This window comes from Bufo bufo, chromosome 9 (genome assembly GCF_905171765.1).
Source record: "Bufo bufo chromosome 9, aBufBuf1.1, whole genome shotgun sequence".
Taxonomy (NCBI): domain Eukaryota; kingdom Metazoa; phylum Chordata; class Amphibia; order Anura; family Bufonidae; genus Bufo; species Bufo bufo.
Genome location: NC_053397.1, coordinates 12,987,913 through 13,011,718, shown reverse-complemented (window position 1 = coordinate 13,011,718; position 23,806 = coordinate 12,987,913). Strand labels below are relative to the sequence as shown.

The window sequence follows — 23,806 nt, the reverse complement described above, 5'->3', positions numbered from 1 at the left end:
CTGCTTGTGGAGTCACTATGTTGCAACTTGTTTCAAGAAATGTCAATGTGCACCCACAGAGCTGAGCACATCTGATGTATCTCACCTGAGCTGGCTTCAGCACCACCGTGTTACCTGCTGCCAGACAAGCTGCTGTTTTCCACGCCAACATCATGAGTGGGTAGTTCCAGGGGATAACGATTCCACACACTCTGCGTAACAAAATCCTATTTCATTGCCACATGTTATGTTACCAGTATATTATTATCATCTATCTCACATGTACATAGGGCAATATTTAAAGGAGACACACATGATACCAGAACTGTCCCTTTAAACTAAAACAGCTCATAGATGTCCCTAGAGGGTCCCCTAAAGTGCCAACCGTATGGCAGTAAAATGGTGAATAAGTTATGCTAATATATGTATATAGTCCCCGCCCCCCAGGAGCCATTGTGGCTACACAGAAGAGCCAAGAGGACCTGTAAAATGTAGTCACCATCGCTGTGACTTTCTGGAAACATCACGAGTCTCTGGGGAAACAATGCCTAAGAGTCCACCGGTGACTGCGCATAGCAGAAGGGGCTTCTGGTGGCAGGCAGGGGGCGCCACAAGGTTCGATGAGGTGCTGTTGCATTTCCATCAGTGCCTCTCGTACATTTTTGTCAAGATGTCATCAGTCATGGCATTGTGTGGACCACCCTAAGATATTGGTTGCTCCCTTACAATATGCCAAACCTTTCATGGTAATGTCAGGAAAGTTTCTGTACCAGGCGTGCAGTTTACCCGGGCGCTGCATTCAGCTCTGCGTGGCACACTTACCCAATGGGCTCTCTCTTGGTGAAGGTCAAATTCCGATTCGGTCGAGCTTGATTAATTGGGATGGTGGAGCCCTGGAAAACAATTCCATGCAATATTCTAATTATCGCTAAGTACATGGAATAGCGCCCCCCTATGGTCAAATTGCCATGAAGAATATAGGATCCTAAGCCGATTTCATCCTCTTCTGTTCCCATTTGCTCTCTTCGCCTAATATTGACATTGTAAATCTGTCCTGCCGTGGTCTTCAGATGTCACAAGTGAAGTCTGCTGGAAGTTGTAGGGTCAAGGGTTGACCATTACCCGGGTCCCAATCTATTGCAGACTGCCCTGTTGCCTCCCCTGCTATATAGATATAAAATGGCGCCATGAGTAGAGGCTGTTACTTTCTCGGGCATCACCTGAATTTTATCACACCAGCCGGCAAAGTATCGGAAGGTCTGTATGGACATCCCCACGTGAGTCTTCAGCGCCAACGTGTACACGGCGCCCGAGTCTATGGACTCAATGGTGGCCAGCTCTTCCTGGTGCTCCTCCATGAGGTCAGCAAGCCTGGGACAACACAGAAGAAAGGGACACTGGGAAATAGACTTTACAGTAGCCTCCCCCCACCCACCATACCGTGCCTAGCTGTAAGTGCCATAGGTAATGGTGCCTAAAAATCTGTTCCATACAGTACCGCCATACTGTGAAAAATCTGCTGTGTGAACCTGGCCTAAAGATTTTTGGTGGTCTCAAGGTCATCTGTGGCACTCCCACTTTCAGCAAGACCAGCAGATGACCCCTAAGCAACCTAAAGGTGGCCATACACATTAGTCTACCATTGGGCTGAACCCACCAATGGGATCGGCCGACCATCTTCTTATATGTTCACTGATGTTCATTCAACTACTGTCGAGGCAACATGTCCAATCCTTTGTTCCCAAGAGAGTTAAGTCACCTTCAGAGGAACACAGAGTTGTCTAGAGGGGACAGAAGTGTCTGGAAATGGCTTTATTCCCCATCAGGAATACATGCACCCCCAGCCAAACCGAGCATGCATCTGTACGTGGAGATCAGGACACTTGTTCAGCCTTCAGCTATTGAAGTTCAGACACCCAATATACCTGCCCTGACCTCCCACAGGTGCTTACAGGAACATGCAACGGAGCTCACCTGTAGATCAATCGGCCCCGATCCCTTGCATTCATTTTGCCCCATTCACCATTCTCGAAGGCGTCTCTGGCAGCAGCCACAGCTTTATCGATATCAGACACCTGGGCCAGGGACACTTTGCAAATGGCCTGTGAGAAGGAAACATGGATGAACCCGGGGGTCACCTGGCCATATTGGTCCTCGGAGGACACTCCATACTGGTGGGAGGGGTTATCATTGGGAAACCCCTACAGAGCCTTCACTGTCTCTCAGCTTCATCCAGTGGGGAGAATTAAAAAAAAAATTTTTTTTTTTTAAATTTTTTTATTTTTATTACACTTACCTCCCCGTCCGTGGGGTTAATGGTGTCGTAGGTTTTCCCACCTTCAGCGTCCACAAACTGTCCATTGATGAAAAGCTGATGAGGAATCCTGATCTTCATATTGTTAATGTCCTTCTCCACCTGCAGAGGGACAGAAAAAGCTCTGGAGTGTAAGGACCTCATCAAACAGTGACCCGTATCTCAGCTTCCTGAACCCCTGATATAGGAGAGGGAGGGGGATACAAGGGGGCTAACTACACAAATTCATGTTCAGATGAGTATTTCCCCATCTTACGTGATCTATGAGTATTTCCTCCTCATCGTCCCCTCGGAGCCTCCTCACGAGCAGCTGAATGAACTCCTCAAACTTGGTGGCCATATAGATGTCTTCATTCTGAAGCTGCAGCCCCTTACACTTCAGCTTCACTTCCTCCACCAGCCTGGAGATGTGAGCGCAGGAAGAGGGAAGATGGTCACCAGGGACGTACACAGGACTCAGCAGACCCCATTGTAAAAACACCCCCAAAGGTGCACGGATAACACTCTATAACCGAACCAGCCATAGTCCATATCTAATACCAGCCATAGTCCATATCTAATACCAGCCATAGTCCATAGCTAATACTAGTCATGGTCCATATCTAATACCAGCCATAGTCCATATCTAATACCAGCCATAGTCCATATCTAATACTAGTCATAGTCCATAGCTAATACTAGTCATGGTCCATATCTAATACCAGCCATAGTCCATATCTAATACCAGCCATAGTCCATATCTAATACTAGTCATAGTCCATATCTAATACCAGCCATAGTCCATATCTAATACTAGTCATAGTCCATATCTAATCCTAGTCATAGTCCATATCTAATACCAGCCATAGTCCATATCTAATACCAGCCATAGTCCATATCTAATACCAGCCATAGTCCATAGCTAATACTAGTCATGGTCCATATCTAATACCAGCCATAGTCCATATCTAATACCAGCCATAGTCCATATCTAATACTAGTCATAGTCCATATCTAATACCAGCCATAGTCCATATCTAATACTAGTCATAGTCCATATCTAATCCTAGTCATAGTCCATATCTAATACCAGCCATAGTCCATATCTAATACCAGCCATAGTCCATATCTAATACTAGTCATAGTCCATATCTAATCCTAGTCATAGTCCATATCTAATACCAGCCATAGTCCATATCTAATACCAGCCATAGTCCATATCTAATACCAGCCATAGTCCATATCTAATACCAGCCATAGTCCATATCTAATACCAGCCATAGTCCATATCTAATACCAGCCATAGTCCATATCTAATACTAGTCATAGTCATATCTAATACCAGCCATAGTCCATATCTAATACCAGCCATAGTCCATATCTAATACTAGTCATAGTCTATATCTAATACTAGTCATAGTCCATATCTAATACTAGTCATAGTCCATATCTAATACTAGTCATAGTCCATATCTAATACCAGCCATAGACCATATCTAATACCAGCCATAGTCCATATCTAATACCAGCCATAGTCCATATCTAATACCAGCCATAGTCCATATCTAATACCAGCCATAGTCCATATCTAATACCAGCCATAGTCCATATCTAATACCAGCCATAGTCCATATCTAATACTAGTCATAGTCATATCTAATACCAGCCATAGTCCATATCTAATACCAGCCATAGTCCATATCTAATACTAGTCATAGTCTATATCTAATACTAGTCATAGTCCATATCTAATACTAGTCATAGTCCATATCTAATACTAGTCATAGTCCATATCTAATACCAGCCATAGACCATATCTAATACCAGCCAAAGTCCATATCTAATACCAGCCATAGTCCATATCTAATACTAGTCATAATCCATATGAAATACTAGTCATAGTCATATCTAATACAGCCATTGTCCATATCTAATACCAGCCATAGTCATATCTAATACCAGCCATAGTCCATATCTAATACCAGCCATAGTCCATATCTAATACCAGCCATAGTCCATATCTAATACTAGTCATAGTCTATATCTAATACTAGTCATAGTCCATGTCTAATACTAGTCATAGTCCATATCTAATACTAGTCATAGTCCATATCTAATACTAGTCATAGTCCATATCTAATACTAGTCATAGTCCATATCTAATACCAGCCATAGACCATATCTAATACCAGCCAAAGTCCATATCTAATACTAGTCATAGTCCATATCTAATACCAGCCATAGTCCATATCTAATACTAGTCATAGTCCATATGAAATACTAGTCATAGTCCATATCTAATAGCAGCCATAGTCCACATCTAATACTAGTCATAGTCCATATCTAATACTAGTCATAGTCCATATGAAATACTAGTCATAGTCCATATCTAATAGCAGCCATAGTCCACATCTAATACTAGTCATAGTCCATATCTAATACTAGTCATAGTCCATATCTAATAGCAGCCATAGTCCACATCTAATACTAGTCATAGTCCATATCTAATAGCAGCCATAGTCCACATCTAATACTAGTCATAGTCCATATCTAATACCAGCCATAGTCCAGCACTTGCAGGAGCAGAACCTGACAGAATAAAAGTTCATATCCACACTACTCCTGATTATAAAAGCTCCAGAAAAGTAAAGTTTGTCCTGCTCTCCCCAGCCACTACCTAGTGCTATAAGCAGTTTGGCCTAGTCAGAACTGCTGACGGACACTCTTTAATGATGGTGATGAGCCCACCTGACTACATCCATAGATGCAGCTCCAGCCTTGAAGAAGTCAGTGGAGTCTTCAATCTGAGAGACATTGGTGAGGATTCTCTTCCAGGCAGCCTATGACACAAACACAGAGGTGGTTTACCTACCGACTATCTACTGGTCTACTGGATGTTCATGGAGGCTGGTTCTGGACTGACATACTCGCATTTCATCCGCTACGGCTTGCTCCTCTGGGGACAGCTGTAAGGTTGCATTGTCCGACAACTTAAAGTATTGAGATGCTGGAATCATCTTCCCGTCTTCAAACTGGATGTTCTTCACCGTCAGCTGCGATCAAATACAGAGACCTGTGAGACATGGGCCTGGGGTTGGGTGAGGCCTCCTTTTGGGACAATGACGAGCACGTGCCAAGGACTTGCAAGTCATATTCTCCCCCAGGAAGTAAACTATAGAGAAAGAGGAGGTCATGACAATCGGGAGGAGTCGTCACACAGTTGTTTGGAAAGTTGGATAATGGAAACAGCTGTTGGGTTCGTTACAGTGTAACAGGTTTGAATATATAATAAGAATATATAATGAACGGCTCATCTTATACAGTAATAATGAAATAAAGTTAAAATTATGAAATAAACTTATATAACTATGTTTAGCTCGATATCACTCTACCTATAATGTAGTCCGAGGCATCTCACGTGTCTGGTTCCAACAGACAAAAAAGGACACTATAAATTTAGAAAGTGAGTGCCTCAAGGAGTATATAAAAAAAATAAAAATAATTAACAAATAAAACATATATATAACTGCGATACAATGTAGCAATAGCCTAGATACAATTAACAAAAATTTCAGTCCAGAAATATATGCAATAATGCAGCTTATAAGGTGACGCTGGCCGTATCTCACAATGCAGGTATCGGCAGGCGATGTGCACTTTACCAATCCTTATAGCTTGTATGTGGACCTGTGGAACTAAAGCGCTCAGCAGACCAAAGATTACCAGGGAGCACGCATACAACTCTGTTCACACTTGCGTTAGGGTATTCCGTTAAAGGTTCCATTTATAACGGGATTCGTAGACGGAATGCAAAACGTAAGCCTTGAAGAAGGCATTCCATTTTGATCTGTCATAATAGAAGTCTAGGGGCAAGCATAACGGATCCGTCTGGTTTCCATTATGCAGGACGGAAAACTAAGTCCTGTGGACTTTCCGTATAAATGGAACCTATAACGGAATACCCTAACACAAGTGCGAACCCGGCCTAAGCAGTAGCATGAAAATATCACTAACAATCCAAAACCAGCACTTACAGTTTTTCCATCATTTCCATAAAGCACCAGGCCATGCTTTGTGACCACGGCTGGTTGTGACGCCCCAGGAATCTCCAGAGGTTCTCCATCTGGGTTTGGTCCATTAGACGTGAAGGAGGAACCGAAAAAAGTCCATTTCTGGATTAAGGAAACAAAAGTATTAAAGTATCTATCTACCTATCTATAATACAAATGATGTGAGCGGTAGAAAAAAGGGAAGGTTGGTGTGCCAGCGGCTGCGGAGACGATCCAACAGCCAAATAAATAAATTCAAAGAAATTCCACAGCACTACCAAACAGTTAATTAAAAGTAGTGTTCTTTAAAGAACTCTACTTTTAATTTACTTTTTGGTAGGGCTGTGGAATTTCTTTAAATCTATCTATCTATCTATCTATCTATCTATCTATCTATCTATCTATCTATCTCCTATCTATCTAATCAATCTCCTATCTATCTATCTATCTATCGTTCGTCCCCCCTGTCCTTGTCTCAGATCTGCACTTACACTTCCATTGACCTCGGTCCAGGCTCCGGGCACCTTATCATTCCCTCTGATGAAGTTGTGTATTGCTTCTGCTGGTTGGTCCCAGTTAATCTACAGATTGGCACAGAAAACACCAGAGTGAGGACGACCATCCCAGAAACTCCTTATCTGGACACTAGGATTTGCACAGACCTTTGCATTATCCTTCTTTTGTATTGGGTCATAGGTGGCCCCTTCGCTTGGTTGTGGGATCCTGGGAGCGGAGCCTTGTGCAATGAGCTGAACGGCTTCCACCTGAAAGATAGACCCCTCATGAGCAAAGCAAAGTATCTGCACCTTCACAGAATATGGTGTTAACTGGCATCAGAGCAGTCACCGCGCAAGGTTATTATATTATTGTGTATGTTAAATGTCTCCAGTGACACAGCTGAGAGAGACGTCCGCACCCTGCACGCCCAGCCGATCACCGAAAAGCTACATATCCTAAATATATACATCTTTCCTCTCAACATATGCTGTACGCTCTGAGCCATTCAGATGTGTACTCCCTGCAGCTCCCTCTCCCCTCTCACAGCATGCAGCCACACAGAGAGAAGCTGCAGCTGCAACCCCCTCCTTCCCCTGTCTTCTAATTACTGTCCTTCTGTGAGGCTGCACGCTGTGAGGGGGGGCAGCTTTAGCTTCTCTCTGTGTGTCTGTGAGACTGCATGCTGTGAGAGGGGAAAGGGAGCTGCAGCCTCACAGACACACAGAGAGAAGCTGGAGCTGCAACCCCCTCCTTCCCCGTCTTCTAATTAATGTGCTTCTGTGAGGCTGCATGCTGTAAGAGGGGAGAGAGAGGGGGCAGATGCAGCTTCTCTCTGTGTGTCTGTAAGACTGAATGCTGTGGGAGGGGAAAGGGAGCTGCAGCCTCACAGACATACAGAGAGAAGCTGCAGCTGCAACCCCCTCCTTCCCCTGTCTTCTAATTAATGTGCTTCTGTGAGGCTGCATGCTGTAAGAGGGGAGAAAGAGGGTGCAGCTGCAGCTTCTCTCTGTGTGTCTGTGAGACTGCATGCTGTGGGAGGGGAAAGGGAGCTGCAGCCTCACAGACATACAGAGAGAAGCTGCAGCTGCAACCCCCTCCTTCCCCTGTCTTCTAATTAATGTGCTTCTGTGAGGCTGCATGCTGTAAGAGGGGAGAGAGAGGGTGCAGCTGCAGCTTCTCTCTGTGTGTCTGTGAGACTGCATGCTGTGGGAGGGGAAAGGGAGCTGCAGCCTCACAGACATATAGAGAGAAGCTGCAGCTGCAACCCCCTCCTTCCCCTGTCTTCTAATTAATGTGCTTCTGTGAGACTACATGATATGAGAGGGGAGACGGGTGAAGCTGCAGCTTCTCTCTGTGTGTCTGTAAGACTGCATGCTGTGAGAGGGGAAATGGAGCTGCAGCCTCACAGACACACAGAGAGAAGCTGGAGCTGCAACCCCCTCCTTCCCCGTCTTCTAATTAATGTGCTTCTGTGAGGCTGCATGCTGTAAGAGGGGAGAGAGAGGGGGCAGCTGCAGCTTCTCTCTGTGTCTGTGAGACTGCATGCTGTGGGAGGGGAAAGGGAGCTGCAGCCTCACAGACATACAGAGAGAAGCTGCAGCTGCAACCCCCTCCTTCCCCTGTCTTCTAATTAATGTGCTTCTGTGAGGCTGCATGCTGTAAGAGGGGAGAGAGAGGGGGCAGCTGCAGCTTCTCTCTGTGTCTGTAAGACTGAATGCTGTGGGAGGGGAAAGGGAGCTGCAGCCTCACAGACATATAGAGAGAAGCTGCAGCTGCAACCCCCTCCTTCCCCTGTCTTCTAATTAATGTGCTTCTGTGAGGCTGCATGCTGTAAGAGGGGAGAGAGAGGGTGCAGCTGCAGCTTCTCTCTGTGTGTCTGTGAGACTGCATGCTGTGGGAGGGGAAAGGGAGCTGCAGCCTCACAGACATACAGAGAGAAGCTGCAGCTGCATCCACTTCCTTCCCCTGTCTTCTAATTACTGTGCTTCTGCAGACATGTTTTCAGGGGGTTGGTGGTACTTCTCCATCGGTTGCACTACTTGGGGGCCCACATCTCCAGCAACAACATAGTCCCATGTACATAGTTGTTCAATGGTTTGGAATTTCCAATAATCCAGCATGTCAGTGGCGTGCTGAGTTACTGGCATTTTACTATAAAGTCACATGAGGGGAAAAAAATGCTGAGCATGAACTGCTGCTCGGTCCCTGATCATGTGACCCTGACTCCTCGAGCAATGAGCCAAAACAAATATTTACTCAGCCTGGAAATAAAACAGGATTCTCAACCGCTGGGTCCATTTCATGTCAAGGATGTTTTACTGTTGTGCAAAGTAAGTACCCCCACAGCTGCTCAGTCCTCTTTAATCTACCCGATCCAATCATACATTATACTCTAGTCACATCCAAAGCTGCATCAATCATTCTGCTGATTCTGCTGTATTCCATGTAGCAGAATTCTAAATGCAGCTCTGGATCTTGGAGCAGAATAGTTAGATAAGAAAATCATGTTAAAAAAAAAGTTCTTAAGCTTGGACTGAGTGAGCACCCCGAAAGTGAGCCACTGAAAGAGTTAATCCTGCCCGACCACGCTGACCGCAGCCAGTAAAGGATGCAGAATTAACGGAATCTACGATTAGTAACACATGGCTGCTTTCTTCCAGAAACAGCATCACACTTGTTCATTGGTTGTATCTGGTATTGCAGCTCTGCTCTCTTGAAGCTAATAGGACTCAGCTGCAATACCACACACAACCTGTGGACAAGTGTGGCGCTGTAAAAGAAGAATGCAGGCATGTTTTTCTAATGATGAACATTCCCTTTAATATGTGACGAATGATATACCGACCATGCCTTTAACTCCCTCGGGAAAGAGGAATCTGTTGTATAGTGAATTGACGGTGTCATCTGGGAGGACGTCGCACTCTTTCTGCAGGACAATGTCGCCCGTATCCAGCCCGTCATCTGCCCAGAATATGGTGAAGCCGCCCTTCTTATCTCCCTGCATCAGCGTCCTGCAAGAGAAAAGTCATATGAGCGTGAAGGGCACAGTCCGCAGTGGGGTTTGGATACCCGGACCCTTGTACCAAGGTGATACCAGGGTCCTCCATGACTAACCCTATGTGATAAAAGGCTATATACACCATTCATAAATGATACAGTTGTGTGGTACGGTATGCTATGTGGCTGTGTGGACTATGGGTCCCAAGGAGTTAGGGCCATGTGGCAGTTGTTCCCTCTTGTAGACACTTTGTTGAATGCCATTCTCAAGCTGGCAGAATTCTGAATTCAGCTCTGGATGTAACTAGAGTTAATCTATGGTATACAAACTATCTAAACCCGAAATGTAGGTTTGACCTGTTATGAAATGTACAATCAGAATAATTACCAGTTAATGGCGGAGGCCCCCCGATGTCGAGGCAGGATGGAGGGATGATAGATGACAGATCCATATTTTGGAGCATCGATGACTTCCATGGGGATGAATTGAGAGCAGAATGGAAGGACATTCAGCTCGGCCTCCACTGATTTGTATTGCTCCACCACCTCCGGAAGCGCCTGACCCTTCACTCGCCAGCGCAGGAATTTGAAGACAGGAACGCCATCCTTCTCCGCTTCTGCTCCTACAGATACAAGGAATGAAATGGAAACGATTCATTAGATGGAAAATCCAGTAACACTGGGTCAAATGGACAACCAATGTTACCTCAAAAACGAGACCTCAAAAATGTAAGGTGATAGGGGTCCACTCTAGAGAGGAGCGACTTTCTTGAAATCCATTCAGTTTTTATTTTTTTTAATTTGATTTGTATCCGAATCGATTCTACAGGAATCAAGTATGCTCCAATTGGCCTGCAAATTGGTATATGATACTCTGAGGTCTTCTAGGACTCAGAATTTTTATATCTTTTGTTGAGGAAGGGTTCAATTAAGGCAAGGTGAAAGTATTATTCTTTACTTAAGGTATAAATAGGCGGAGTCATCACTAGATGACTCCTCCTATTTATGAATATTAATTATTACTATTTGCATAAATACGGGTGATTAATATTCCCCCTTTACATCTTTTCATTATCTCTCTCTCTCTTTTTTTTTTTTACACATTTTTGTCGCATGTGTTATGCTTTTTCATATTAGAAAGTTTCCAAAAAAAGAATCTCTTATTGACAGCAGATGGTGTTTAAACATGTTATGGGAAAAAAAAAACAGTAGCTTGTTGCGACCAAGCATCCAAAAATTATGCCTTAACGGGGGCAGATCCTCACACACGTTAATGTCAGAAGAAAGACTGGCAGGTTCTAAATAAGGCTGGAAAAAGTCTCCCTTTTACTTGGGAGCAGCAGCAGCACAGTGTGGAAGTGGAAAGGGTAGGGTAATAGTGGCATGTGATGGCAATAATAGTAGCACAGCAGAACAGACAAGGCTGTAGAAGTGTGTGCCTGTGTTTAGGGGTGGTAGTCGTAGTCGTAGTAGTGATGGCTGTGTACTGGTATTGGTAGTGGCAGTAGGGGATTAACAGCAGGGAGCAGCAGCTGCAGTGGTGACAACAGCAGGCATATAGTACAGAGCATGATAATAGGCAGGCAGCAGCACAATGGCTGCAGCAGCGGTAGCAGCCATATTGTATGGAACATGATGGTAGGCAGGCAGTGGCATGATGGTGGCAGTTGCAGCCATATGGTGCAGAACATGATGGTGGGCAGGCAGACAGCGGCAGTGGCATGATGGCGGCATCAGCAGCTATGTGGTACATGACATAATGGTAGGTAGGCAGGCAGACAGCACTGTGGCACGATGGTGACAGCAACAGCCATACAGTACAGGACATGATGGTAGTCAGGCAGGCAGACAGCACTGTGGCACGATGGTGGCAGCAATAGCCATACAGTACAGGACATGATGGTAGCCAGGCAGGCAGCGGTATGATGCCCCCCTCACAGTAGTTATGCACAGATATATGCTCTCTTCACAGTATCTATGCCCAGATATGAGCCCATTCAGAGGAAGAAAAAAAACAGTAAATACTCACCTAGTTCCTCCGATGATCAGAACTCAGCGGCCGATGCTCCCCAGCAGCAGCAGGCAGGATACAGTCACACATTGCGCTGCTGGTCTGTGTAGAAGGAGCAGAGGCTGGTTCCTGGGCCGGCATTGCTCCTCCTACACAGCCCAGCAGTGTGATAGTGGGGTCTCTGACCGCATCCTGCCTGCTGCTGTGGAACGCCGACTGATGAGCCGAATGGTGAAGCGAAGAACGGACAGTTCCCTGCCTCACCGTTACAGGCAACTGTCTCTGCATCCTATATATGCAGAGACAGCTAAGAGCGGGAGATATCTCAGCCATTCCGGGACTATGGGACTGCCACCAAAATCCGGGACTGTACTGCCGGATGCGGAAAGGTTGGGAGGTATGTAAATGGTACAGCATAGACGGCACCTTCAGCAACTTAGCCAGGTGGGAATTAAGCTTACACACCAGCAGATTGCTGCCATCAGCATGTAATGATGATGACAACAAGAACACTGCACTGCCCCTGGAGGAGGTCTGGCTGCTGCAAAACAGACCGGGAGAAGGAGGACACTTTTGCTGAGCTAACTGGTCGCTACTTCTATTTTCCCACAGTAACTGGTGATCCAGCATCATGTGCTGCGATAGAGACCTGTTTGTGTTTGAATGCCTAAGGCTTGTTTTAATCCTGCAGATCTTGCACACGGCGATGGTTTTGTCTTTCAGCACTTTGGAGAAAACCTGCCAGATGGGATATACTCTCACAGAGCTGGCAGCAGCCAAGCTTGGTCTAGGTCTGGCATGTTTAAGGTGCATCACCTGTTTCCAAGCTGACTAAAATAGAAGCAGATGTGGCCCTCACAATTTTTTTGGAGGTTCTGGTCATACTTTGTCTCTGCTCTTTATTGCTGCCACCGCTACCACCCTGTTACCTACTCCTCAGCATCCCTATGCAGCTACCAGGTTATTCCCAACACACAGTCATAGTCATAGTCCTCACCCTCAATGATACTTTTATCAGACTGTGATATGTCATCATGGGGTCCATGGCCCCCTCCAGATTCCCTGCCTTGTATTTGCCCCGAGTGCCGCTGTTCCTACCGGCACCACCATAGCTACAGGTGCCACTACTACCACCATCACCAAGACATCAACAGGTAGGCTATGTTGAGTATTTTCCATTGCACATGGGGTGTTGTTGCCTCTTCTTAGGAAAAAAGAAGGCACCCCACTAGGAGAGGGAAGTTAAAACAGAAAATGCAACTGAAAGGCTTCTCTGGGGTTGCAAGGAGGAGAAGCAGGAGGAATGCTGTGATCCCTGGCTCCAAGTCACTGTTTCAGACTCAGAGGTGACCTAGATGTCATCCTGCTGTGACTGAGAGGAGAAGTGAGCCATCAAGTCACAATTTCCTCCTCTTTGTCCTCAATGATAATGTCACCTATCGGAAGCCATGGAGAACTGTGGCCTACTACTACTGTCCGAATGGCTGGGGGTGCTGCTACCACTGCTACTACCCATGTTTTGACTCTCGAATGACCTAAGTCTTTTGTTTTGCTCTCTTCCATTTTCCAGACATTTCATTATGAGTCCTATAAATGAAAGTGACAGGTTTCCTATAAGGGAAAAGTCACAGGTTGGATACACCAAGATTATTAAACGGTACTAGCAAAATTCCAAGTCTTTTCGCTGTAATTCAAACACACTGCACACTGGTATTGACAATTTACTAATTGAGTTTTTGCAGTAAAATGTCTTTGAACTAGATCGTCTGATGTAGTAATTGTCACACCGGTGACAGGTCTCAGAAGGTCAGAAAGATTATTTACGCATTAGTGATCTGACAGCCTCTTTCGGTTTCACTTTGTCTGTGTGTTGCTGGTATGTCCACACCTCCTGGTCAGGTGTGGATCATGTGACCTTTACCTCCCCCTATTTAGTCTGACTTTACCCATCACTCCTTGCTCTGGATAGCTTCATTTGGTCTTGGAAGAGCTGGAGTGTGGTTCTTGGTGAAGTCCTGTTCGTCCATCAGCCTCAGAAGTTAAGTGTTCCGCTTGTTGTGTTTTGTATTCCCCCCCACCTTTGTTGTTTACTAGGCCTTAGCGAGACGCTGGTTCCTTCACCAGGGAAGGAGCGGGTTGTCTCTGCCCTGTCATTACCATTAGGGCATCTGAGGGCCACCAGGGTTTTCTAGGTTCCTTTGTATGGGCATCTCTACCATCGAGAGGTGCCCATACGGATAGGAGTTAGGGCCAGGAGCAGGGTTTTATAGGTGGTGACCCTTTTCCTTCCCTAGCGGTGAGGCCTAGTGTCTTTTCCCTTCCATCTTGTTGTCTTTTGGTGTTCTCCCCTTCTACATCCGTGACAGTAATACAACACTTTTTTTTTAGTAAACTTACAACGTTTTCAATAATACGGGTATAAAAATGACGTTATTGCATTATTGCTTTTACTCTAACTAACCACTATATTGCAGTAATATGCAACAAGTTCAGTGACACAGGTATCATGCACTGATATGCCCAATTACAAATGATAAAATGAAACATTTTTATTTTTTATTTTTTATATTGCAATTGCTCACCTTTTGTTGCAGCTCTATTAAACACAAAACCCTGTTCCTCACTCTGTATATGCTTTCCCTGATAAAAGTCCCTAAAATATACCTATATACCCTTATTCTCTCCCTATACTATCCTTATAATGACCCTATTACACTGCATTAGTGGTTTGTGTCTGCAACTGTTTTTTGGCAGATACTGCCATAACACATCCTTCCAGATCACAAGCTGAAGGCAGAATGGCATTCTATGACTTTCTCAACAAAGAACTTTCCTGAATTCTGCCCCCGATTGTCTGATCATGCTGTCTGTCAGCCTCTGAGCCAAGCTCCTCACCCCACACACACTTTCTTCCAGCATCATATGATTCTCAATCTTCTTCCTCTCTCTTGCAATTCTTCACCAATAATCACAGTAAAATGGCGCTGGGTGCATTTGTACGTGATTTGTCCAAAACTAATTGCAAAAACTTTAGATTTGTTTGGATTCATTTATGTGAAATTTGTGATAAATTCAATTCCTAAATCTCGACTGCAACTTACTGGTAAATCATGTAGCAATGAAAGTAAATAACGATGGAGGTGATGATGAAGCACATACCTAGTGGGTCTGGCTTGCCGCCAGCTTTATCAGGAATCGTGAACACTCCCACCACTTGGTGTCCCTCCTTCACCAGCTCTTTATATACTTCTTTACCAAAGATGCTCTGCCCAATCACAGCTATCCGCATGACTATAGTTGTTGTGATGGACTGATGAAGACATATAAAAGGAAAAGCTAAATTATGAGGGAAATGATACATCTTACATCACTGACTGCAATATTTACAAATAATCAAATCTGGTAAACCAGTTCTAAGATCAATAGGTGAATAGGAATTGCTGGATTCCACAGTAAGGGTACATTCACATCTTTTTTTGCGGAACAGAACCATAGATACAGACAGCACACATCTTTTGCAGCCACATTAAAATGAATATATCTGCATCCGTTCTGCAAAATTGCAGAACAAATGCGGACACAGAAATACAGTTGTGTGAATGTACCCTAAGAAAAAGGATCTGTGAAATGACTTTTTATTATTGATTATTTATGACATTATTTCATATATATTTCATCCTGGGAACAGCTTTTGCCTGTACACCGCATAGCCCTCAGAAGGATCGAGCAAGTGTACATAAGAAGTGGGGGAAAGAAGAGACAATTATAAAACTGCTTCTATGTAAAAGGATATAACTATTATAATACTGCCTCCTATGTACAAGAATATAACTACTATTATACTGCTCCTATGTACAAGGATATAACTACTATAATACTGCTCCTATGTACAAGAATATAACTACTATAATACTGCTCCTATGTACAAGAATATAACTACTATAATACTGCTCCTATGTACAAGAATATAACTACTATAATACTGCTCCTATGTACAAGAATATAACTACTATAATACTGCTCCTATGTACAAGAATATAACTACTATAATACTGCTCCTATGTACAGGAATATAACTACTATAATACTGCTCCTATGTACAAGAATATAACTACTATAATACTGCCTCCTATGTACAAGAATATAACTACTATAATACTGCTCCTATGTACAAGGATATAACTACTATAATACTGCTCCTATGTACAAGAATATAACTACTATAATACTGCTCCTATGTACAAGAATATAACTACTATAATACTGCCTTCTATGTACAAGAATATAACTACTATAATACTGCTCCTATGTACAAGAATATAACTACTATATTACTGCCTCCTATGTACAAGAATATAACTACTATAATACTGCCTTCTATGTGCAAGAATATAACTACTATAATACTGCTCCTATGTACAAGAATATAACTACTATAATACTGCTCCTATGTATAAGAATATAACTACTATAATACTGCTCCTATGTACAAGAATATAACTACTATAATACTGCCTCCTATGTACAAGAATATAACTACTATAATACTGCTCCTATGTACAAGAATATAACTACTATAATACTGCCTCCTATGTACAAGAATATAACTACTATAATACTGCTCCTATGTACAAGAATATAACTACTATAATACTGCTCCTATGTACAAGATTATAACTACTATAATACTGCCTCCTATGTACAAGAATATAACTGCTATAATACTGCCTCCTATGTACAAGAATATAACTACTATAATACTGCTCCTATGTACAAGAATATAACTACTATAATACTGCTCCTATGTACAAGAATATAACTACTATAATACTGCCTTCTATGTACAAGAATATAACTACTATAATACTGCTCCTATGTACAAGAATATAACTACTATAATACTGCCTCCTATGTACAAGAATATAACTACTATAATACTGCCTTCTATGTGCAAGAATATAACTACTATAATACTGCTCCTATGTACAAGAATATAACTACTATAATACTGCTCCTATGTATAAGAATATAACTACTATATATCGTATGGAAGAGCTAGCGGGCTGGGAACTTAGGGCACATGAGAAGCACAAAAAGCTATGGGCCCCATGGATTACATATAGATATGCGAATGGTACACCAACATCTTAAACAATTTTCAACAGACAAACAACTTTGAAAATGTCCCCCCAGACAGGAACGACACATTAGTGAGAATGGAGGGTGCTAAACCTTCTTTCTCCCTTTGGAATCATCAAAGGTTATCTTAACAGCCTCAGACCGTATCTGTCCAGTTCTAAGGACACCCCCCCCCCCCCCATCCCCCATCCTCCCCCCCCTTTTTATATGTTTGTTTGACCTACCTACATCAGGTCACACACCAAATGTCAATTAGTTGGTTCTAGATGACCTTGCTCTGAAGACATGCACTTTATATATGTCATATGTATACTATGCACTATACTGTCAAAGTACGCTTTAGACTTGTCTGTAATAACTCTGATTTGTGCATCAATGTATGTAAACATCTCTTTTGATATGCTTTTCAATAAAAAGACAATTGACAAAGAATATAACTACTATAATACTGCTCCTATGTACAAGAATATAACTACTATAATACTGCCTCCTATGTACAAGAATATAACTACTATAATACTGCTCCTATGTACAAGAATATAACTACTATAATACTGCCTCCTATGTACAAGAATATAACTACTATAATACTGCCCCCTATGTACAAGAATTAACTACTATAATACTGCCTCCTATGTACAAGAATATAACTACTATAATACTGCCCCCTATGTACAAGAATATAACTACTATAATACTGCCCCCTGTGTACAAGAATATAACTACTATAATACTGCCCCCTATGTGCAAGAATATAACTACTATAATACTGCCTCCTATGTACAAGAATATAACTACTATAATACTGCCTCCTATGTACAAGAATATAACTACTATAATACTGCTCCTATGTACAAGAATATAACTACTATAATACTGCCTCCTATGTATAAGAATATAACTACTATAATACTGCTCCTATGTACAAGAATATAACTACTATAATACTGCCTCCTATGTACAAGAATATAACTACTATAATACTGCCCCCTATGTGCAAGAATATAACTACTATAATACTGCCTCCTATGTACAAGAATATAACTACTATAATACTGCCCCCTATGTACAAGAATATAACTACTATAATACTGCCCCCTGTGTACAAGAATATAACTACTATAACACTGCCCCCTATGTGCAAGAATATAACTACTATAATACTGCCTCCTATGTACAAGAATATAACTACTATAATACTGCCTCCTATGTACAAGAATATAACTACTATAATACTGCTCCTATGTACAAGAATATAACTACTATAATACTGCCTCCTATGTATAAGAATATAACTACTATAATACTGCCTCCTATGTACAAGAATATAACTACTATAATACTGCTCCTATGTACAAGAATATAACTACTATAATACTGCTCCCTATGTACAAGAATATAACTACTATAATACTGCTCCTATGTACAAGAATATAACTACTATAATACTGCTCCTATGTACAAGGATATAACTACTATAATACTGCTCCTATGTACAAGAATATAACCACTATAATACTGCCTCCTATGTACAAGAATATAACTACTATAATACTTCTCCTATGTACAAGAATATAACTACTATAATACTGCTCCTATGTACAAGAATATAACTACTATAATACTGCCTCCTATGTACAAGAATATAACTACTATAATACTGCTCCTATGTACAAGAATATTACTACTATAATACTGCCTCCTATGTACAAGAATATAACTACTATAATACTGCCCCCTATGTACAAGAATATAACTACTATAATACTGCTGCTATGTACAAGAATATAACTACTATAATACTGCCTCCTATGTACAAGAATATAACTACTATAATACTGCTCTTATGTACAAGAATATTACTACTATAATACTGCCTCCTATGTACAAGAATATAACTACTATAATACTGCCCCCTCTGTACAATGATATAACTACTATAATACTGCCCCCTATGTACAAGAATATAACTACTATAATACTGCTGCTATGTACAAGAATATAACTACTATAATACTGCCTCCTATGTACAAGAATATAACTACTATAATACTGCTCTTATGTACAAGAATATTACTACTATAATACTGCCTCCTATGTACAAGAATATAACTACTATAATACTGCCCCCTATGTACAAGAATATAACTACTATAATACTGCCTCCTATGTAGAAGAATATAACTACTATAATACTGCTCCTATGTACAAGAATATATCTACTATAATACTGCTCCTATGTACAAGAATATAACTACTATAATACTGCCTCCTATGTACAAGAATATAACTACTATAATACTGCCTCCTATGTACAAGAATATAACTACTATAATACTGCTCCTATGTACAAGAATATAACTACTATAATACTGCCTCCTATGTACAAGAATATAACTACTATAATACTGCTCCTATGTACAAGAATATAACTACTATAATACTGCCTCCTATGTACAAGAATATAACTACTATAATACTGCCCCCTATGTACAAGAATTAACTACTATAATACTGCCTCCTATGTACAAGAATATAACTACTATAATACTGCCCCCTATGTACAAGAATATAACTACTATAATACTGCCCCCTGTGTACAAGAATATAACTACTATAATACTGCCCCCTATGTGCAAGAATATAACTACTATAATACTGCCTCCTATGTACAAGAATATAACTACTATAATACTGCCTCCTATGTACAAGAATATAACTACTATAATACTGCTCCTATGTACAAGAATATAACTACTATAATACTGCCTCCTATGTATAAGAATATAACTACTATAATACTGCTCCTATGTACAAGAATATAACTACTATAATACTGCCTCCTATGTACAAGAATATAACTACTATAATACTGCCCCCTATGTGCAAGAATATAACTACTATAATACTGCCTCCTATGTACAAGAATATAACTACTATAATACTGCCCCCTATGTACAAGAATATAACTACTATAATACTGCCCCCTGTGTACAAGAATATAACTACTATAACACTGCCCCCTATGTGCAAGAATATAACTACTATAATACTGCCTCCTATGTACAAGAATATAACTACTATAATACTGCCTCCTATGTACAAGAATATAACTACTATAATACTGCTCCTATGTACAAGAATATAACTACTATAATACTGCCTCCTATGTATAAGAATATAACTACTATAATACTGCCTCCTATGTACAAGAATATAACTACTATAATACTGCTCCTATGTACAAGAATATAACTACTATAATACTGCTCCCTATGTACAAGAATATAACTACTATAATACTGCTCCTATGTACAAGAATATAACTACTATAATACTGCTCCTATGTACAAGGATATAACTACTATAATACTGCTCCTATGTACAAGAATATAACCACTATAATACTGCCTCCTATGTACAAGAATATAACTACTATAATACTTCTCCTATGTACAAGAATATAACTACTATAATACTGCTCCTATGTACAAGAATATAACTACTATAATACTGCCTCCTATGTACAAGAATATAACTACTATAATACTGCTCCTATGTACAAGAATATTACTACTATAATACTGCCTCCTATGTACAAGAATATAACTACTATAATACTGCTCCTATGTACAAGAATATAACTACTATAATACTGCCTCCTATGTACAAGAATATAACTACTATAATACTGCCTCCTATGTACAAGAATATAACTACTATAATACTGCTTCCTATGTACAAGAATATAACTACTATAATACTGCTCCTATGCACAAGAATATAACTACTATAATACTGCTCCTATGTACAAGAATATAACTACTATAATACTGCCTCCTATGTACAAGAATATAACTACTATAATACTGCTCCTATGTACAAGAATATTACTACTATAATACTGCCTCCTATGTACAAGAATATAACTACTATAATACTGCCCCCTATGTACAAGAATATAACTACTATAATACTGCTGCTATGTACAAGAATATAACTACTATAATACTGCCTCCTATGTACAAGAATATAACTACTATAATACTGCTCTTATGTACAAGAATATTACTACTATAATACTGCCTCCTATGTACAAGAATATAACTACTATAATACTGCCCCTTATGTACAAGAATATAACTACTATAATACTGCCTCCTATGTAGAAGAATATAACTACTATAATACTGCCTCCTATGTACAAGAATATAACTACTATAATACTGCTCCTATGTACAAGAATATAACTACTATAATACTGCCTCCTATGTACAAGAATATAACTACTATAATACTGCCTCCTATGTACAAGAATATAACTACTATAATACTTCCTCTTACTACTGTTTATGTACAAGAATATAGAAAGAAATAGTTAGGAATGTAACAAGGGCAGACACAATACGACGTATTTTATAGCTATAGCAGTATAAATGTTATTTCTTGAGCACTTTGCCCTCTCCCTCTACAGTAAGACACATAATACCGTAGAGATGTAACAGGTGATATAAATGCTCTAATACCTTTGACACATGCTTTACGTAGAGGTGTGTGCTTCAGGGCGCTGGCTTATGTTCACCAATCAGGAGCGAGCTCTATCCGAGCCTCCTGAGAGGTTTGCCCAATCAGCGACTCTCATGCAATTACACCCGGTTACCCTGAGGCGATGACCCTGACACTTCCAGACATTGTAGCCTGGTTTACTTTTACTTATAAACTGTAAAATACATTGAATCAGGCAATGAAATGAAATAAAACTTTTCACCATTCCTGAGTTGACCCTTAAAAGAGGAACACCGACTATAACAAGAGCATAACCAGAACTATTTCCAGAGTTTCCAAAGGTATTAGTTGGTTGCATCTCATTACTTTGTTATCTGAGACACAATGACTGCAAAAATGTAAAGGGGACACAGGGACAATTTAAGGTACATTCACTCTCAGTGCCTATGACAACACCCACGGTCAACAGTGCCGTCCAGATGTTTTGCAGCCCCATTGAAGTAAATGGGTCTGCATCCGACCCATAAAAAATGTGGCTCACGTGCTGACCCAAAGCACGGTCATGTGCATGAAACACTATGCAACTTTGTAATATACTGCATGCTTCAATTTCTCAGTTTTCAAGAACTCTGGTTGTTGTCAGTGAAAGAGAACTTTCTTGTTGACATCTACAGGTCGATACCTCTCTTACTAAAATTATATCCAATCACATAAGCAAACACAAATCTCTCCCCTGTCAAGATTGTATGCTACAATGTATCAGTGCAGGAAAAACATGTACCGGTATATCTGAATTCCATTGCAGACTAAAAATTGCTCTGTGACCTAAAGAGAATGGACCTCAGGCTGATACAGTTTACATGCACTGATACACTGTAACAAACTTTCAGGGCAGAAGAGAGAATTATGCTGACTTCATGGAGGATTGTCTAGACTGGATGAAACTGTAACAAAGCCTGCGCTGTATTTGGCCAGGAAGTGTTTTCATTATTTGGAGGTAAGCAAGATAAATTTCATTCACTGACAACATGCAGAGACCTTGAATATAATGAACCATGGACACAGAATCTGCAACGTTTTCAGTGAGTTTCATTTATATAACATTAGAAAATCCCTCAAATTTACAAGGGTCAAGAATAAAGCCGACGGCGTGTACAAATAGAAGACAACCCCCAATAACTCACCTGGATGCAGGACACAGGAAAAGTTTTGCTGGGCGAAGTCTCCCAGTGCAGTGTGGAGCTACTTTCTAGAAGCAGGTGAGAGAGAAGCGGAGGAGGAGTCTGCGAGAGGGACAAGATCCAGGGAAGTATTACTGATAACTGCAGTAACACACAGGGCAATGTATGAAGAGGTCACAGCTGAATATTCAATCTCTAAAACTCAAGGCCGCAGGTAAAGAGCAAAAGATAAAAAGTATAAAGCGCAGATAGATATTACCAGGGATAGACACAAAGGTCTGCTGCCATAACAAGGGAAGGCACCAAAGCACATTCCAATACATGGCCCTCAGAATCACCACCGCTGACAGAGGTTCTTGGTCAGCTGCATCAACATTAATCAACAGTCACCTAGTACACCAGTGATCTGAAGGGGTTTAAGCATGCATGGGATAGGCATAAGGCTATCCTTCATATAAGATAGGGCCAGGGACTATTCATAGGATTCAGATATATTGGGCAGACTAGATGGGCCAAATGGTTCTTATCTGCCAACACATTCTATGTTTCTATGTTTCTATAAAACTATCTGTTCCAGAACAAAAAGCTGAAAATTGTGTAACAAAGAAAATACTGACAAGTTTGACACACCATAATACTGCCTCCTATGTACAAGAATATTACTACTATAATACTGCTCCTATGTACAAGAAAATAACTACTATAATACTGCTCCTATATACAAGAATATAACTACTATAATACTGCTCCTATGTACAAGAAAATAACTACTATAATACTGCCTCCTATGTACAAGAATATAACTACTATAATACTGCTCCAATGTACAAGGATATAACTACTATAATACTGCTCCTATGTGCAAGAATATAACTACTATAATACTGCTCCTATGTACAAGAATATTACTACTATAATACTGCTCCTATGTACAAGAATATAACTACTATAATACTGCTCCTATGTACAAGAATATAACTACTATAATACTGCCTCCTATGTACAAGAATATAACTACTATAATACTGCTCCTATGTACAAGAATATAACTACTATAATACTGCTCCTATATACAAGAATATAACTACTATAATACTGCTCCTATATACAAGAATATAACTACTATAATACTGCTCCTATGTACAAGAATATA

General features: G+C 40.9%; 1 protein-coding gene across 3 annotated transcripts in view; it reads right to left on the bottom strand.

The window, feature by feature from the left end:
* ALDH1L1 (aldehyde dehydrogenase 1 family member L1) overlaps positions 1-22,755 on the bottom strand; it is a 28,755-nt gene extending 6,000 nt beyond the window's left edge. Inside the window, exons 1-15 of one of the 3 annotated variants that reach the window (XM_040406820.1) lie at positions 22,657-22,755; positions 14,987-15,137; positions 10,205-10,439; positions 9,665-9,830; positions 6,984-7,085; positions 6,813-6,902; positions 6,307-6,444; positions 5,200-5,325; positions 5,021-5,112; positions 2,550-2,694; positions 2,276-2,395; positions 1,954-2,081; positions 1,200-1,350; positions 802-872; positions 86-191 (exon numbers count right to left, since the gene is read on the bottom strand). In XM_040406820.1, the coding sequence (XP_040262754.1) occupies positions 86-191; positions 802-872; positions 1,200-1,350; positions 1,954-2,081; positions 2,276-2,395; positions 2,550-2,694; positions 5,021-5,112; positions 5,200-5,325; positions 6,307-6,444; positions 6,813-6,902; positions 6,984-7,085; positions 9,665-9,830; positions 10,205-10,439; positions 14,987-15,116 (1,800 nt within the window). In that variant the 5' untranslated portion in view covers positions 15,117-15,137; positions 22,657-22,755. Of the gene's footprint in view, positions 1-85; positions 192-801; positions 873-1,199; positions 1,351-1,953; positions 2,082-2,275; positions 2,396-2,549; positions 2,695-5,020; positions 5,113-5,199; positions 5,326-6,306; positions 6,445-6,812; positions 6,903-6,983; positions 7,086-9,664; positions 9,831-10,204; positions 10,440-14,986; positions 15,138-21,455; positions 21,466-22,656 lie in introns of those variants that run through there. The other 2 variants (XM_040406821.1, XM_040406822.1) reach the window with 2 other exon arrangements.
* Between the last annotated feature and the right edge of the window lie 1,051 nt (positions 22,756-23,806).